The sequence below is a fragment of the Barbus barbus genome (genome assembly GCF_936440315.1).
Source record: "Barbus barbus genome assembly, chromosome: 1".
NCBI lineage: Eukaryota > Metazoa > Chordata > Actinopteri > Cypriniformes > Cyprinidae > Barbus > Barbus barbus.
Genome location: NC_136729.1, coordinates 14,860,057 through 14,879,911, shown reverse-complemented (window position 1 = coordinate 14,879,911; position 19,855 = coordinate 14,860,057). Strand labels below are relative to the sequence as shown.

At 38.2% G+C, this 19,855-nt stretch overlaps 1 protein-coding gene across 1 annotated transcript in view; it reads right to left on the bottom strand.

The window, feature by feature from the left end:
• The window catches only part of LOC306874919 (uncharacterized protein), a 75,892-nt gene that overhangs the window by 4,021 nt on the left and 52,016 nt on the right, over positions 1 to 19,855 (bottom strand). The window contains exons 3-4 of the mRNA XM_079425251.1: positions 1,177 to 1,302; positions 952 to 1,024 (exon numbers count right to left, since the gene is read on the bottom strand). Of these exons, the coding sequence (XP_079281377.1) occupies positions 952 to 1,024; positions 1,177 to 1,302 (199 nt within the window). The remainder of the gene's footprint in view (positions 1 to 951; positions 1,025 to 1,176; positions 1,303 to 19,855) is intronic.

Sequence of the window (19,855 nt, the reverse complement as noted above, 5' to 3'; positions counted from 1 at the left end):
TCTCAGGCTATCTGTAATCAGAAGCACATTTAAAACTGGAATATAGTTTAATTTCATTCACAAGTGTTTCATATAATCCTTTCTGGATTACAATCCGCCATCAAAATGATTTTTTGTCATTTAATTATTCTAGCTGCTGTGAGAAAAGGCTAAACGATGCGCCACCTGCAGGATCCTCACATGCGATAGCCTACTAGCCGAGACAACTTCTTTATGTTTACAGATGTGATGTGATGACGCAGTGTCATGCTCGAATTTCAAGCGAAAACCTACCCGTACCACTCAAATTAGAAAACATTATTATGAGACAACCGTTGTGAATCGGGCTAAAGTAAGGCGATAGTTTTGAACACTGGCTGGTTATGTACTTACTCAGATATTGAATTTGGATCTTTTTTAACCAAAAAAAGTTACGGACTGCAGCTTTAACTATTTAATGCATCCTTGAATTAAAGGTATTAATTTTTTGTTTAAATAAAGAAAAAAAAGAAGAAAACATTTGAACGGGAGAGAATATAGCAAAATTCTGGCACTAAATAAAAAGTAGGCCTCATTTACTAACAATTTTTTACAAATTCCATATATGCGCAGAAAAAGGCTGCTCCTACACGTAATTACACAACTGGTAATTTGCATAAAATTTGCCCAAACTATGTCCATATAAGGGCTTCTGTATTTTTATTTGTTTATTTGTAAATATTTATCATTTAATTTTAGAGCCAGTTATTCCATTTCTATTAATCCATATTTTTTTTTAAATGTCAAGTCTTAATAAATTACTTGCTCCCAGGAGCATTTTTGTGTGCGTAGTTTCAGAATTTTCTGTGTGTAAACTTATTAATGAGTCATGATTTCTGCATTTTGAAAAAACTCTGTTAAGATTTTATGCACAAATGGTAAATGAAACACAGTATTTACCAAAGTGTATGTGGTATGCTGATGATACTGTACCTTGAAATGGTGTCACCTGTTGGCAGTCTGTGATATGCCCTCCATTCATTTGCTCCATATGCCTTTGCTTTTCCTATAGGAAACAGAAAATAATACATTAACACATTTAAGGCAATCAAATTCTACCTCTTAAGAAGTGCAAATCAAAAGGCAAATCAGACATCCTAAACAATAAAATTACACTTTAACAGAGTAATACATTCAACATGCAGTTTGAGAACTGACTTGTTGTTGAAGCTGCTTGTTTATTAGCTGATTCTTAAGCATCATGTTGTAGTTGCTGCCCTGGGGCTGCCGTGGCACAGCTGACGGAGGGTCCTGAAGAGGTGGCACCATTCCTGCACCTTGATCCTAAGACACACAATAAAAGAAAGATCACTATTAAACCTGCACTCACCTTCAAACTACATTTTAGCTGTGCATAACTCAATTGTGTCAAAACAATCGCTGCCATATTCACACAGACATGATCTCACCTTCACTTGACCCACACAAACAACTGTAACTAACTACACATAATCTCACCGTGATCAAAGACGTGACGCCATTCAGCGTAATTCAACACCGCTAAAAGGTCATCTCAACCAAGCCCACATGTTCTAACAGGACTTCTTTCCTAAGCAAAGTAGTAAACATCTGTAAATAACCACAGAGGATTCCGACCAGACCCTGCCTTCCCAGAGCCACTGACATTTGTTTTCGTTGGCTTTGTCTGAATGCACCCCTCCACCCGAAAAGTCCAGCTAGGCATTCCCATATTCCCATTCCCACAGAAGAAACAAACGCTCCCCACCCTCTTCCCTCACTACTCCCATCCAAATCCTGAAAACATATGCGTAACCGGAGTAGAACATTAATCACAGACCATTATGAAGACGTGGAGAGATAACCACTTCACGTCTGGCATACCGTCCATAATGCAGCAACGATCTGCTTCACGTCATAAAGACACAAACACAAAATGAAATTACTGGGTTTATTATGTTGTGTGAATTCAATTAAATATCCAACTACATATGCTTAGCATCACACACAGCTAATATCATGCTCAAGAACAAGCAGAGGTAATCTGAGGCACTAACAGACACTCCTAGCATGAATCTGGTGTAATCATCTTTGCTTGTAGCAGGCAGGGTGGTGAAACGGCTTCCCAGGGGGAATATCGTGGTGCTTTGCAGTGGAAATGAATGGCTTGTCTGCAGCACTAGTGCTGGTAATGGATATTGATCCAGCACTTGGGTATGTGCAGCAGGAATGAAGAGCTGGTTTAGATGCTTTTGTTGGTTGTGTTGTGTTAGGGCTGTGCCGGAGAATTGTCCATGCACGATTCTGTTTGCCATTAAGAACTAAAACTTCTAATGATTATAAAGAACACTCACATCTGTAACTTCTTAAAGGAACGGTTCATCCAAAAATGAACATTCTGTCATAATTTAGTAAGCTTCGGTCACCAATCACTTAAAGTCATATGGGTTTGTGGGGATCAGTAAATGATGCCAGAATTGGAATTTTTAGTCAAACTATCCCTTTAAGATATTATGAGTAATGCTTAAACATTATTTAAACATTTTCCGTTTCGTCAGCCGCTCAAATGCTCTGCAAAGCCCAAGGAAAGAAAATAGTCAGTTGATTAGTATGATAATCAGCGACTCTCTCACAAATCCAACAGGGAGATATTAATAAAAACATTGGGTTTCCCTCTAAACGAACGCTAGATGGCGCATGCGCACTCTCACAGTCCGTAACAAAAACAGCACTCTCTGCTCGTTTAACCGCGTGATCCACCTCAAGAGTTTACGCTTCTGCTTTTCTATCGCATGTCTTTATCGATCCTCTTTTTGTAAAACCCCCAGTCTGTTCTCTATCAAGTCAGCCTAGTGTATTTATTGATAAATATAAATGATTACTGTGCCCATACTCCGTGACTTATGTTTTAGTCTGTCAGGACGCAGCTTTGCGCTCCATCCGGGAAAGCTCGCCAAGTTAAACAGCGTTTCCGATTGTGCCCTCGATAAGAGACGGCCTTTCATTCTTTTCCCCTGTCCTGAGCTACACCCCAACACCTCACAAGCTTTCCAGAGCCTCCAGCAACACACCCACGTTTCAAGTAAAACAGTCCGTCAAGCAAGCCGCCCCCCCTTTCCGTTCCGCGCGCTCACTCAGCTTTTCATGCAACTCACATTTCAGCGTGCATTTAATAGATTAGGTATCACAGCAGCAGAGGTTATCAAAGCAATCCGCTGCCTTTGTTGTCGAACAGAATGCAACCGTTCCTGTGCGTACAAGACGGTAACAAAGAAAGAGAGATATGTTTAACCCTGTCAAATCCATCGGGGTGGAAAGACGTAATTTTGGATTGCTCTCTCTCTCTCCCTCCCTCCCCATTTGTACTGCAGTATTGTATTTGCATTGCAAAACAAGCACAATAACGAAATAAATAATAAATAATACAATTATCAATATAAAAAAGACGATAATTAGCAGAGCAAAATATTATTTTGAAAAAAATGTAAACAAAATGATCTAAAAATAATATAATTAGAAGTGCAAGGTATTATTTCAAAAGCAAATGTAAGCAACATTAAATTAATTAAAAGCTATTTAAAGGCGTAATGATGAAAAACAACACTAAATATGCCCTAAACCACATAAAAGTGACATAATTACCCATATCAAACTAACAAGAGAAATAAAACCAATTATGAATTTGAGTGCTGCCGAGCATGAAAGGATGTTCTCTCACTTAACTCAGACCGTGCATGTTTGACCTTGCTTTTGTCATCTGAACCAGGGTTATTATAGGTTTTTGACATTTAAATTTTTATTTTAAATTTAGTTTTAGTGTTTATTTCATTTTATTTCTTTCAGAAAAGTAATATTTTGAGTTCATTTAGCATAGTTTAAATGATTCATATCCCTTTATAAGTTTTTTTTTTTTTTTTTGCAGTCACTTATTGCAAATTTACTCACTCCAGTACAGTTCACTCCAATACTTAACTCACATACAGAGAGTGAATTGTGGTAGGTGGTTTTACCATAGATGCCCTCATTCATAAACTATTACATTCCTCCAGTGTTAAACATTTAGTTACATCCTTTGATTGAGACCCCAAATTAAACACCAAGTAGGGCTTTATTTGCCAAAAAAAAAAGAAAAAAAAGTGGAAAATCAAATCTCTCTATATTTAGGCCCATTCTCCAGGCTTTAGCTAATTGTCATGGGAAAATGTCTGAGAAGCAGCAGTGCAGGACTATAGGAAGGGAAAGAGCGAGAGAGAGAGGTTGTTGAATGTCAGTGAAGTCGCTTTGTCATGCAACTCCAAGTGACCTTGCTGGGAGCAGAGAGGGGGAGGGACAGAGAAGGAGGGAAAGCTTATGACTGCAAGAGTTAGGAAAGAATGAGATGAGGATGAATGGAGTGGGCAGAAAGCGAGGAATAAGAAGAGACAAAGGGACTGACTCAAGCACACAACTTTTGCAAAACAGGTAGAATTAGAAAGCGCAGTGGATAATGGAAGCAGACACGAGACCGATAGAAAGAGAGAGCGCATGCAAGGAAAGCGTGCGGGAGAAAGTGGGACAGAGTTGTGTAGAGAGCTCCGCTTTGCTGTCCTGGCAGAAGTCCAGCTGTCCAGAGCACAGGCAGACGCTAAGTACTGCTTTTATTTCCACAGTAACCAAGTTTATTTATGTCTATTGCCTTGATGGTTCACAGGGTTAAAACGCTATGAAATGATGACCAACACAATACCGACTTTCTTTACAAATGCATGAGCGTCTGCCTCGAATCGATAACCTCTGATAATATTTTATATGCATGCCCTGATTTATGCATGCACACATACGGCGATATGTACACGTATGCGCGTGTGATAGTGGGAGCGGCTCACATCATTGGGCATGAGAGGAGGATGTTAATGAATGTGACGCCTGACCTACTTCCACAACAACACATATCAGCTCCCTCTTTCTCTCTCTCTCCTTCTCTGTTTATGTGGCTTGGAGACAAGAGCCAGGCTTCATGCCAGTCCAGTTAACCACATTGTGCCATGTCTACCATATACACCCCATCACAAAAATCCAGTTCTTGGGGCGCCGAGGATTTCCACGCGTTTTGTTCAGACACTTAAAAATAGATTTAAGGTTAAAAAAATCCTGTTATTGAGAGGGAAAGCGAATAAAGATCGGAGGTGTGTGGGTGGATGGATGTGAAGGAGAGAACAAGCTCCCCCAGTCTTGCTGCTTTGAAGCCTGCTAACTATCCTGGGACCCTTTGAAACACCGCCTCAAATTCCCGAACTGTTCCTGGCACACACTTCTGCACACACACACACACACACACAGACATATTCACCCATCCCCCTACCAGTGCCAGACACTGGAAAGCGTAAGATGCACACACACACTTGTGTGATAAAGCATGCCCACATACTGCATTCGCACAAAACATATTTGCACATTAAAAATGTTCTCACACGTACAGTACACACATTCACACACACCTGGGCTTAGAGGGAAAGAGCCGCTGCCAGGCTAGTGTTAACTTGGCAGAGTGCTTAATTTATTCAGCATTCATTCCTGCCGCAGCTGGGCTCTGTGTCCTCAAACTTTCAGAACCACAGAACCGCGTTGGGCTACGATATCTTCGGTGCGGCTCTCACACCTTGGGCCCTGGCGGACCGTTCTAATTATTACTTAGTAAATTCTTGAATTGCTTTACTTTACCTTGGCTGTCTTCTAAGATCCGTCTCAGCAGTTCTATAACAATGAGGCTTCTCCTTCTCCGCACTGGATGCAGAGGCTTATTTGTTTGCGTTTGTCCGAGCTAGGCCCCTCCAAAACACCCTGGAACCATATTCTCTACCATCTGTGTACACCCCCCTCCCGCCCCTCTCCTGTCCACCCTCCTCCCTCCATTCCACCTCAGGGCAAGGTCACTCGGGACGGGCTCTGCTTAGCCACTACACTACAACACAAAGACAACACGGTCAGCCTTCAACTGCATCTGACCGAGTGTTTTATTAAGCCATTTTAGCCACTGTTACGTCTTGTAGTGTTGATGTGTGAATATTGAAGTGTGAATATTCTGCACACAGTGTCAGACCTATTATAATCTCTTACCGTACACTGAATAATAATGCTAATTGAATGAACAATTATACTAATTATTGGAATCTTCTAATATAAAAAAAAGCTCTACAGAAACTGAATCAATCAAAATTCTCAATGCATGAGTTCTCATTAGTTATAGACCAATATATCAACCAAGGATACTGGGTGTGTTGGTTGGCTGACTAATATGTTAGCTCAATAATGCATATTTTTAAGTGTTTACATTTTAAATTGATTTATTTATGATTCTATTTAGATAGATTTAAGTTTAATAAATAATTAAATGCACAAACATTTAACAAATTAGTCAATTTAATTTAAAAATATGTACATATAATTTTAAATGAATTAATAAAATAAAACAGATCATAGAGATTAGTAAATTTTAATACAAATTCATTGTGCCAATTCACTAAAATTATATTTAAATATTTTTAAATTAAGTAAAATAATAAAATTTAGATATGTTGAATATTTAAAAAATGTAAAATGTTGGTAAATTAATTTACTTAAATTATATTTAAATATTTGTAAATTAAATAATAAATTATTATATTTACATGCATTTAATAATTGAACATTTTCAAATATTTAAAAAATAGCAAATTAATTAAAATAATAGATGACAGAGGTTAGCACAATTTAATGAAAAAATTACAACAACAAAAAAAGTAAAAAAAAAAAAAAAGCAGAAAAATAAACAAACAAATAAAAAGCATATAACTACATTATACCAGCCAACGATTGGTCATTGGTAATGGAATTTCAAATTGAATGATGGTTGACTACTAGTTTACATGTTGCATTTACACAGCGTCTTTCACTTCCTCTCTGTAGGAACTGGTTGCTCACTTCCCTGATGTCTTACAGTCCCCAATGGGGGACAAACCTCTGGCATTTCTTCTTTTTTGATCTGATCACATGTTCAGTCTTTGCATTTCTCATCTACTGGGCAAGCACAGCTTCTGTTTGACTACACAGACAGGAGAGCTTTGTTTCCAGTGTAGACTGTTTACAGGGGGAGAGAAAGTTTGATTTCCATGTAGTTCTCTTGAGATACTTATACCTTGCAGGCGTATGTGTGTGTGTGTTTGACTGTGGTGAAGAATACCAAGCACACAGGTCTGGCGGCTCATATATAATAATGAGAATGGTGTAAGGATTACAGAATCTCAGACACTGTGAACTCCTGAGATGGACAACACACACACAGTGCATTAACATACAGACATCTGCCTCCACACCCCACTGAGAGAAAATGCGGGAAAATGCCTCCCTCGCATATGCATAAACTCCTTTTCATCCCTTCCTTCCCATCACCCATCCTTCCCTTCACTCAGAATGGTCGATAGCAGAAATGTAATATTCTGCATTAATGCAAGTGTTATTTACAGTCATGTTTGGTATCATTTGAATTGTCTCAGGGCGACTGGTACAATGGTCTCATTCTTGTAAGAAGTAAACTAAAAGGTAATACAGATCCTGAGAGTTCAGAGATATTTTGCATACTATAGAGGGTGGGTCAGTTCCCAGTGGTTTTCATGCAAATTACCTTCTGTCCCAAAAAGGTGCTAACTCGGCTTGATCAAAGCAAATCCAAATTGTTAGTTCCTGTCTCGAGTTTGGGGGATGTTTATTCTGGTCTGAAGTACTTAAAGAAATTGGGCAAAAGGATCGGCGCGATTCTGTAACCAGAAGCCCGTAGTGTGGGTCTCAATGCTCACACTATGTATTACTATAAAGTCAGGTATGCATTCTTTACTCATAGATTTATCTTTGAGAATTCGATGTTTTGTATTGATATGATTTGATCTTTTTGAATTGCTGTGGAATTGACATAATACATACAGTATTTACCTGACTGATAATAAATTGTTACATTTGACATTATTCTGTTCTACTCTGTAATTATTGACTCTAGTAGATTACGTTGCATCCTTGTTAAAGACATGAGCAACCGAATGAACGAGTAAATATAAAGTCAAGAGTTAACTAGAATAATCAAATATCAGAATAATAAATTAGAAATGGACAAGCAATCAATTTGTATTTCAAGTTAAATACGAGGTCAAGCTAAAATGGAGTCAGATTAAATGATAAAATGGAGTCAGATTAGAGTTTAATTTAAATTGAAGAACTGTGCACACTGGAAAGACCGAACACGCAGGAAACCTTCATCCACCATCGGATACCTTCCTTGGGCCGGATGCGTGGAGCCTTACAAAGTGGTGACCCCTCCGTGATCTCGCAACAGACGAGCAACGTCTTTCCAGCGCGAATTTCGCTTTGATTCTCACTGACGGAGAATATTGAGGTTTGAGCTTCTCCTTCCCTGTCTGCAACTGCTGCGGTAAGTTCCTTCATTTTACTTTTGTGTTGAGGGAAAGCTTTTTGCATCTCACATATAGACACATTTTTAGAACGGGTCGGTATACCCATATCTGTTTTAGCCCGGAGCCGAAAAATCCGGTGGGCAAAAGAATTAGCTGAAAAACATGGCTTTTAAGGGACAGTACAGCAGCAGTGCAGATCAAGAGATCATGGAAATTCACGCTTGTGCATATAAAAAATATCCTTCTTCATTTAAGTGGTAAAGGTAACATTAGCCGAAAATGAGCGCACAATATCTCGAGTATCAAAGAAATCGAGAAAGCGCGTTCGGATGAATTGCAAAAGCTTAGAGCACAGGTCGAAGCGTTTACCTACGAACAAAAGGGGTGGGCTAGACAGCGCGAAGAAATGGCGACAACAATTGATCAAATTCAAAGAAAACTTCAAACCGGCAGTAATTACATATCAGCTCTTGAACATTGCTGCGATAAATCAGGTTTTCCAGTGGCTGCAGTTAAACAGGCAGCACTGGAAGAAACCTTTTAGCTATAGGTTGAAAATGAGAGTGATAATGATGATGCCGCGCTAAGATGCAGGCCCTGAAGCGCTGATAGACCTGAGAGGAAATTAAACAGGGAAGCAATGAGCCGTTTGAAACATACGCTGTGTGTAGTTTTGTTGACAAATAATTTCTAATTATTGATTCATTACTTGGTCAATAAATTGTAAACGTTTGATTGTATTCTGACCGACTCTGAGAATTGTTTTCCCAAGTAGATTATCGGATTCGTATATTTCCACAAGTTTGCGTCAGGGATTAGTGACGACTAATAACCGATACCTGGATTCACGTGTGCTTGGATGAGGAGACGAGTAAGTTTCTGTCTAGAATCAGCAGATGCTGTTTGATCAGCCTAGATCTGAATGCGTCGATGACCTCTGTTCTAATTTAATGTTACTTTAGATAAGTTTATGTGGAAGAAGCCACGAGCTTGGCCAAAACAAAGCCATTTTGAAGGAAGGTAAAGTTGATCGACTAACGTTCTTAAATGGTGGTCAAAGGAAGATTCTACTAAAGTAAACGATTGAATTAAGTTCCTGAGGGGCAGCCAAGGGGGCTAAGTATTACATATCTTTGATTATGCACGTGGGAATACGGCAAATCTCAGATATTTAGCCAAATACCTCTGTTTTGGGTCATCGGAACTGACGAAATTGTGCCGGAGACCTGGTGAGGAACTCGAAGCGATATAGTTTCCTGATCTAAGCGGGTAAAATATAATCAGAGTTTGACAGAATAATCAAATATTCGAACACAGCAGACAGCCGTATGGTGAAGACAGCAGGTTCACTTTCTAAAAGTAAAGATCAATTGTTTACATGTAACAAGTCATCCTCATGTAAAACTCTTTGTGAGGTAACTGCATTGCTCATGCAAGGCCTCCAGATGTTGACTTCACTTGCTAGTGGGTTAGCAGCTTACTAGCGATGACTTTAATATGTAAACATCCCAGTTTCAATGATCTTGTTTGAATTTTCAAATTTGTAATTGTGCTAAACACAATGTGCGCATGCTACACACATTATAGTTGTTTGTGCTACTACATGTGCACATAGGCTAGTTAAGTTTATTCTTTATGAAACACATGACTGCTTCACTGTAAGTGTACGAAACACTTAGGTTTAAGGTTGTAGATGTTACATACATACTAGACCGTGTCTCTTGTGTGAAATTAGAATAACTGTAATACTGGAATTGCATAGCAATTTTAAGTTACATGTGTGTGTCTATGTTTAATTTGTTTATCTTGATTGGTCAGTTTAACCAGATACAGGAGCATAGAATTGCCATGTGGCCACAGAGTGATTTCACAATTGACTTAATGAAAATGATCAGCAAGACTAAATGAAACAAATAGTCACAACAATTAGCCGTTTGCCTTTGAAACATAAAAACAGTGATTGTGCATTGCATCAGCTCTGACCTGCCTTTCCATATTTAAATGAATTAACACGTGAATTCTATTTGTGACAACTTAGATCTTGTTGTGCCAAGAGGGAGGAGTTGGGTTTTCATTTTAATAAGTGTGGCACAAGCAAATGCAAACCAATTCACTCGTCGCTGGGTAGCACCAACCAAAATTTTAATCTGATCAGAAGGACTGATTAAGATTAATATTCCACAGTTAAATGCAGCCACATAATACCACATGATCTTCTAAATTTGCTAGAAGAATAATGAAAGGGAGGTGAAAAAGACTCAAAAATTAACTGTGGTTCTCTCAGTATTTGGTTCTGTTTCAGGTTGACCACTGCAATTCCTTGAAAGTGAGATACCAGGAAGGCACCTGATGCCAGCTGCATCAAGCCAGGACGGCGGAATTGTTAAATTAACTGTGGTTCTCTCAGTATTTGGTTCTGTTTCAGGTTGACCACTGCAATTCCTTGAAAGTGAGATACTAGGAAGGCACCTGATGCCAGCTGCATCAAGCCAGGACGGCGGAATTGTTAGAAATAACCTGAAATTGCAGGAGATGGGTGCAATAACACTTCAAGAGGCCAGTCACATCTCACAATAAGCACACTACCACACAAATATCTACATGGCCTTTCCGGATTAGCACCGGAACTAAATTTTTGCAACACAGATTGTTATAGATTAGACTTCACCCATCTCCCAGACATGAGCACAGAACACAAATCTCCACCATCACAACATCACCTCATCTAGACTGTCCAGTCTGAACACTGCACACCACAGAAAACAATGATGGCTTAGATTCCAAATGTGGTACCCCACTAAAGATCTATTGTCCATCTTCACACTGACAGAAACACATAGATTCTCACACATAGGACTTAGTTAATCCCATGATGGCAGTCTCAGAAAGACACACATAATAGTTATGATTTACAACCATCTGCCAACCCATGGAAAACATAATACATCTGTATGGCTACTGTCACAAATCGATGATGTATAATTCTGAATGCAGAGTCAAATCTGCCATGAAAATTCAAAAGATTTAAACTTTCGGATTGTTATTGGGATGTTTTGACAAACCAGAGGGCCCGCTGGTTTCCCAACACATCACTAATAACAGAAATATTATCAAAATGATTAAATATGAAGTGTTGGCACTTCTGTTCATTAACTACAAAATTTACAACTTGACTATCGAATTGCCATCGAATGTGACGTAGCTTGTATAACACACACATACACATACACACACACACACATATACACACACACATACACACACATTGCCATCGAATGTGACGTAGCTTGTATAACACACACATACACATACACACACACACACACATATACACACACACACACACACACACACACACACAATTACAAAGGATCCAGGATCTCCATTCTCGTACCTAAGCACACTTTAGATCACTACCTTGAAATCTTAGGTGACTGTGCATTGGAGAATTATATGTATGTCTACACCTTTGTAATTGGGATTGAATATTAATTATTACTTTCATATGTTTTAATGATGCATACCATTTTTATAAACATGTAAGGTACACTGACTTTTTGCTACTTTTCATATAAGCCACTCAGACCAAGCATTCTGTAATTCCACTACCATTAAAAATCCATCAGAGCGGTAGTGAGGATTTGGCTGTTTTAAAATGAGACCTCAAATGACACCAGAGACCCAATGTACCATTCGCACTTGTTGACATATTATGTTTTTGCCTTGTTATATGTTCTTGTGCCAAATCTCACAGCTTTCTACATCGAGTTCATCATTGGTCAATCGTTGAGCCATTAAGATGCTGTTTAAGTGTCTCACACAAAGCAGTATGTAACCAGCGAGAACCCTTCACCTAGTGAAATCTGCCCAGAAATCTGCACAATTGAAGGTGACGAGATTCAACAAAAGAGGCAAGGAAGTCCTAGGGAGATGTTACTACAGACAGAGATTTCTCCATGATGGAACGACTCAAGAAATGAAAGGATGCACACGTGTTGTTCTCAACCAGACAGGTGAAACCCTGAACCCGTTCATCTACCTGCTGAGTTCAAGCTACATGCACCTGCTGAGACTGGTATACACAAAGGCCTTTCTAAAGGCATCCACAGCTGCAAATACTACATCACAAGGACCACAACAAGTGTCTGACAAGTGACCTCGTCGGGAATCATTTGGAATTGACCCACGTGGTCAGAGGGAGGAATCTGTAAGGATTACAGAATCTCAGACACTGTGAACTCCTGAGATGGACAACACACACACAGTGCATTAACATACAGACATCTGCCTCCACACCCCACTGAGAGAAAATGCGGGAAAATGCCTCCCTCGCATATGCATAAACTCCTTTTCATCCCTTCCTTCCCATCACCCATCCTTCCCTTCACTCAGAATGGTCGATAGCAGAAATGTAATATTCTGCATTAATGCAAGTGTTATTTACAGTCATGTTTGGTATCATTTGAATTGTCTCAGGGCGACTGGTACAATGGTCTCATTCTTGTAAGAAGTAAACTAAAAGGTAATACAGATCCTGAGAGTTCAGAGATATTTTGCATACTATAGAGGGTGGGTCAGTTCCCAGTGGTTTTCATGCAAATTACCTTCTGTCCCAAAAAGGTGCTAACTCGGCTTGATCAAAGCAAATCCAAATTGTTAGTTCCTGTCTCGAGTTTGGGGGATGTTTATTCTGGTCTGAAGTACTTAAAGAAATTGGGCAAAAGGATCGGCGCGATTCTGTAACCAGAAGCCCGTAGTGTGGGTCTCAATGCTCACACTATGTATTACTATAAAGTCAGGTATGCATTCTTTACTCATAGATTTATCTTTGAGAATTCGATGTTTTGTATTGATATGATTTGATCTTTTTGAATTGCTGTGGAATTGACATAATACATACAGTATTTACCTGACTGATAATAAATTGTTACATTTGACATTATTCTGTTCTACTCTGTAATTATTGACTCTAGTAGATTACGTTGCATCCTTGTTAAAGACATGAGCAACCGAATGAACGAGTAAATATAAAGTCAAGAGTTAACTAGAATAATCAAATATCAGAATAATAAATTAGAAATGGACAAGCAATCAATTTGTATTTCAAGTTAAATACGAGGTCAAGCTAAAATGGAGTCAGATTAAATGATAAAATGGAGTCAGATTAGAGTTTAATTTAAATTGAAGAACTGTGCACACTGGAAAGACCGAACACGCAGGAAACCTTCATCCACCATCGGATACCTTCCTTGGGCCGGATGCGTGGAGCCTTACAATGGAATGGGGAAATATTATTTGGAACAAAGAAATGAAGAGCAGTGTGTGTTGCTACAGTGTACTAATCGACCTCTCATTTGAGACCAAAGACACTTTTTTCAATTAAAAACACACACACACACACACACACACACGTTTTTCTATTATAGTGTTGACTTTTCATTGACTTCTACGGTTTTATACTGAGCTAATGATAATTTCTATAACCTTCCTCCTAAAAATGACCCTGACAAAAACCTTTTTCAAAAGGATGTTGAAAAGTTATTCACAAAAATGAATATTCTGTCATCATTTACTTTCCCTGGTACTCAATGTTGTTTCAAACCTGTATGTCTTTCTTTCTTCTGTGGAACATAAAAGAAGAGACCCCCCCCCCCAGTTGTACCTTTAGGGGTACAACGGCTTATTTATTTATTAATTTTGCACTTTTTTTCTGACAGTCTACAGTGGAAGTTAAAAACTGCTTGGTTACTAACATCCTTCAAAATACCTTCTTTTGTGTTCCACAGAAGAAATAAAATCATACAGGTTTGGAATGACATGAGAGTGAGTAAATGATGACAGATTTGTGGGTGCGCTAACACTTTAAGACCTTATTTTGTATGTTTCTTCAGCTGTTTTCTCATATGAACTGCTGGCTAGTACACAAAATGCAAGTAAAACTTGCACACAAGGAAATAATTGACCAAAGTTATTAATTTGCTCTATATACCGGATGTGTGTAGATGAATTCTCCCTAAGAGGCTTCCTCACATCACAAATACACAACATTAAAAAACAAAACTTCAGCAAGGTTCAGTTTGCATCCTCTGGGATACACATGATAAAGCTAAAAATCCACATTTTACTTTAAAGAGCAAGCACAAAAACATATTTTAAACAAGCACTTCAGAAGCGCGTATGTGCAGTTAATAGTGAACTAAGATGAAAGAGTTTTTAATTATTCATCCTCAGTTTAGAGTTAGAAAGACAGTTGTTTGCTATACCACGGCAGTCTGTGAGATCTCAGAGAACAAGCCGTAGCTCCTCTGGCTTTCAGTTTGCAAGAACAGTCAACAGCACACCAGAACTTCCTTCCTGTAGACCACAAGTGTGTGTGTGTGTGTGTGTGTGTGTGTGTATACAAAGAGGCATGAACCAGCACAGCACCTTCCCTAGAGGTTATTCATACAGATACACACTTCCCTCATTCCTGGTCATTATGAGACTCTTTTATTATTTAACTCTCTCTCACTCCATCCATCCCCATTCAATCTGCTCCATTCCACTGTTATTCTTACACACATGCACACTGAAACACACACACAGACAGTCTGAGAGGGATCGTGGGGGGATTACTGCTGTCAGGATAGATCAGCTGCTTAGGCCACTCACCCTTGTCTAAATCAGACTGGTAGAAGCTGAAACAGTCAATCCCTTACAAACACTTTATAAACACCCCAGACGCTCTTTCTAAACCTGTAATCGTAGCTTATTAGCCTCTAAGACACTCAACAAAGCTACCATGACAGGTTGTCACCCTAAAATAACACTCATTCCGTAGGGTTTTATCTTTCTCCAAGCACACAAATGTTTTTGTAATGCATTCAAGTTTTGGCTTTCAATTTCAAAACTGGATGAGTGAAACACAAGAAATGCTGAAATAGAATCTTTAAATCTTTGTGTTTAATTAGCTAAAAGCTGAACCAAACCATGTCTATTAGCTAAACGCTTGAGAAAATGCTATAAACCCCAACAGGGCGGTCCCAACAGGGCGGACCCAGATTCAATTGGCTACTTAGTAAATAATTAAAAATATAAATAAATTCACAGATGCTGCATTTATTTGATCAAAATACATTAAAACAGTAATACTGAGAAATATTACATTTGAAATATTTTAATATAATTTTAAATGTATTCCTGTCATGGCAAAGCTGAATTTTCAACAGCCTACTCCTTCGGAAATCATTCTGATATGCTGATTTTATGCTCAAAAATTATTTGGTTTAGTTGTGCTGCTGTATTTTTGTGAAAACCTTTTTTCATCAGGATTCTTTTATGAATAAAAGTTCAAAAGAACAGCATTTATAAATTAAATAGAAATGTTTTGTAACATTACAAATGCCTTTGCTGTCGCTTTTGATCAATTAATAATAATAATAATAATAATTTGTTGCATTTATATAGCGCTTTTCTAGATACTCAAAGCACTTTACAATGTGAGGGGGTATCTCCTCATCCACCACCAATGTGCAGCATCCACCTGGATTACATGCATCCTTGTTGTATAAAAAATATGAAAAATCTTACTGACCACAAACTTTTAAATGGTATGATAATGCTAAATATACGTATTTTTACTTTAAAAAGCACTGATGCATAAAAAGCTGCTAACCAGTGACAATGGTCAAATATACAGTTTACCAATTATAGTTTAACATTACACGGAAACTGACCCTAGTCATGACTGACCAATCAGAATCAAGTATTCCAAATAATGCATGAGATGTGTGTGTGTGTTCTGTGACATCTGCAGCTCGTTCAAGGTATTGGAGGGAGTCCTTGAGATCCACCAATTCTTGACTCTCCTCATGCAAGGTTAGCAATTTAAATTCACTGATAACATGTACATAAAACACACACACACACACAATGTCCTTGAGCACTTTCTTCTTCTATTTATCTAGTATCTCAGTATCACTCCCCTCTCTTGTCATGATGCAGAAATGTAAGAGGATCTAAAAAAAACCCATGTGTTTTATGTGGCGGCTCTTTCTACTCCTTTTTCCTAGTATGACAACCAGAGCTTCAGTTTGATCAGGAAAGGGAGGAGCTACTAAAAAGATATGAAAACACTAAACAATCCAAGCTTCAGGCTGTTACAACATTTTTTTAAATCTAAATCAAATGTCAAGTACAATAAAATTAACACCAATTACCTTAATGGCATTGTGAAGATAATTATGGGTAATAATTATGGGTAATAAAATGCTTTCCTGTAGCTCAAATAGTAGAGCATGGCGCTAGCAATGCCAAGGTCATGGGTTCGATTCCCAGGGAAAGCAAGAGCTGATAAAATGTAAAAACTGTAACTTGAACGCAATGTAAGTCGCTTTGGATAAAAGCGTCTGCTAAATGCATAAATGTAATTACAGTCATTAAACAATAAAACAAAAACATTACTAATATCAAATATAAAACATTTAACAGCTTCTATAGTGTAGTATATAGTGAGTGCCACAAAAAGATAAAGGTCACGTTTATATATATGAAATAAAATGCCACTGCATGATGCTTTTCTTGCAGACAGCTCACTTTACGACTGACGTTTATGACACACATTAACTTTCTTGCTGAATAAATAACTAAAAGGTTAGTGTTAAAACAGATATTTTTAATGTATGATCAACCTTCTTAATCAGCATCAGACATATTGATATTTCAAGATCGATTGGCCCATCTCTCTTCCTCTCTCATTCTTCCCTCCGTCTCTTATTCTGTCTTAGTTTCTTGAACGTCTCTTTTTGTTTTCACTCTCTTTCACCCTCCATTGTTTCTTTAATAATGCATCGTAATCCTGGATGAATGAATTAGATTAATGCCGGGGAACAGGTCACATAAACAATATATTCTCTCTTTCTCTTGCCATCTCACTCTCATGCTCAGTAAGCATGGACTGTTCTTTTAAACACTGCACACCCGGTTTCATTTGGTAAATTGATTGGGAGATTTGTGTGCTGAGTGAAAGATAAAGCCCCATGGGATGAGTGGAGGAGCCGTCACCATTAAAACTGACAGATGTCAAACACGCAAACACGCTAAAGGGCCACGGTGGCATGTCATTATATTGTTATTTAAAGGAGCAAACCGAAAGAAACCTCCTTTTTCACCCTCTTACTCTGTCATTAGTTACTTGTATTAAATGTCGAAACACAGCCAAGTACCTCATGTGCAATTTAAAAGGCATTATACAGAGCACTTGACTCATGTACAACAATTTAATGATTCAAGGGAATGTTTCGATGAGCAGTTCTTAAAGTTGAGAACAAATCATGCTGAAAAACATAAATGAGGCAGAATTAGACTTTTTTTTTTTTCTTTGAAACAAACTGGTGTTAACGTTATTGGTGATCTGTTTAATTATGCATGCCACATTCCCACCCATATGTTCCTCTGCAAGAGTGCGACAGAGGAGGCAGGAATGAACGTCCATGTGTGTGATGATCCCCTGTTGGGGAGGGAATAAAATGGGATTGAATGTAAGAGATGGATTCACTTTAGTAACATTTGCTGGACTACCAACTTTAATCCGGGATTTAATCTTGTCTAAATTATCCTGTAAAGTACGTTATTGCAATATGTTAGTGTTATACTGGAATCGTTGACATGCAGATTCATCCACCATTATTACAGACAACCAGTTTTAGAAAAAAACTGATACACACCATTCAAATATTTAGGGTCGGTAGGATTTTTTTTTTTTTTTTGGAAAGAAATTATCTTTAGCAAGGATGCATTCAAATGACATTTATTAAAAGAGACTTCTTTTGAACTTTCCATTCATCAAAGAATCCTGAAAAAATAGGCAGTACAGCTGTTTTTAATATTAATATTTTACTTAAACACCAAATCAGCATATTCAAATCATTTTCTGAAGGATCATGTGACACTGAATTAATGGTTGCAGAAAATTCAGCTTTGCCATCACAGAAATAAATTACAATTAAAATATATTAAAATAGAACACAGTTATTTTAAATTATAATAACATTTTATAATATTACTGTTTTTACTGTATTTTTGATCAAATAAATGCAGGATTGATGAGACTTCTTTCAAAAACATAAAAAAGTCTTACTTTTGAAAGGTTGTGTATACAAAAACTGTATAATGTTGCCTGTTGTATCTTTCAGAAAGTCGAAGTGTCTACAACTACATGTTTCTCTTTTCACCCACGTAATGTATAATGAATATTTATTTTACACAAAGGTCAAGCTGAGAGAGGGTTTCAAGTAACGTCTGACTAACCACTGATAAAAAGCATGCTGTGGTTTCTCTCTCTCTCACACACACACACACGCACACAAATATGTGTATAACAGACAGGAACAAACACATATGTGGGCGTGATGTCTCCAAGTGGTCGACTTGGTAGCTTAGTGGACTGTAGCCACGCCCCTCAGCATGTTTCTCGGCCAATAGAACTGGGTGTGTCTACGGCTTGTGGAATTACTTGAGTCGATTTCACAAAATAAACCGCAGTGTTATGACTGAACCTTCAGTGTTGCACAATCTGAAAGAATTCACTTTGTACTCTACAATAGGCTTGTTAGAATCATTTCTAGTCGTGAGGAGGATGTTTGCATGAGTGTATAAACGTGGGTGTTTATAGGTCGGTGGTTTGAATAGATGCAATAAATCAGAGCATTTATTTAATTATAATAATAATAATAACCGCACCGCAGCATTTTTTATTCCTGCTCAACATAAAAGTAGAACAAAGGCTCAAACGCTCAGTGCTAGTTTTATGCCATCACCCTCTTTTTTTCCCCTCTCCCTCCTCATCATTTTCCCCCTCTCCTGTATTCTCCTTCATCACTCTCTCCACAGGGTGTCTGGAAGAAGGCGAGGAAAAGACAACAACAAACGACTGCATGTCAGACAGAATGAATGGTAGAAAAGAGAGAGAAAGTGAGTGAGAGAGAGAGAGAGAGAGACACACACCCAAACAGGAGCACGAAGGCGCTGAGAGGAGAAAAGACTGAATCAGCATCCACCACCGCAAGAGTTGCTGTCTAGATCACTGCTTCTCAACCGCTTCGGCTTCAGGCTCAGATTTTACATTAGAACCCCGAGTGACGACCCAACGCAGACCCAAAATTGTTTATGACGCAGAAGTAAATGAGAATGTCTCTGAAATACAACATTAAATAGTATTAATCTTCACTATAAACTGATCATTTGTTGTAATGTATTACGATCAGACTAACCACAGGCTCTTCTTTGTAGTTTGGAGTGTTTGGTTGTCTTTTGAACTTTGATGGCCTTCTGAACTTTTGGCTGTCATGCTCTCAGGAGCCAATAATTCACTAAACAAAGCACCAAAAATGTTTGTCCTCACTGAAATTGAACTCGTACCAGTATTTAATGTCGTCTGGGTCATATTTTCTTTTACCTTGTGTAGTTTTGTTCATTGTATC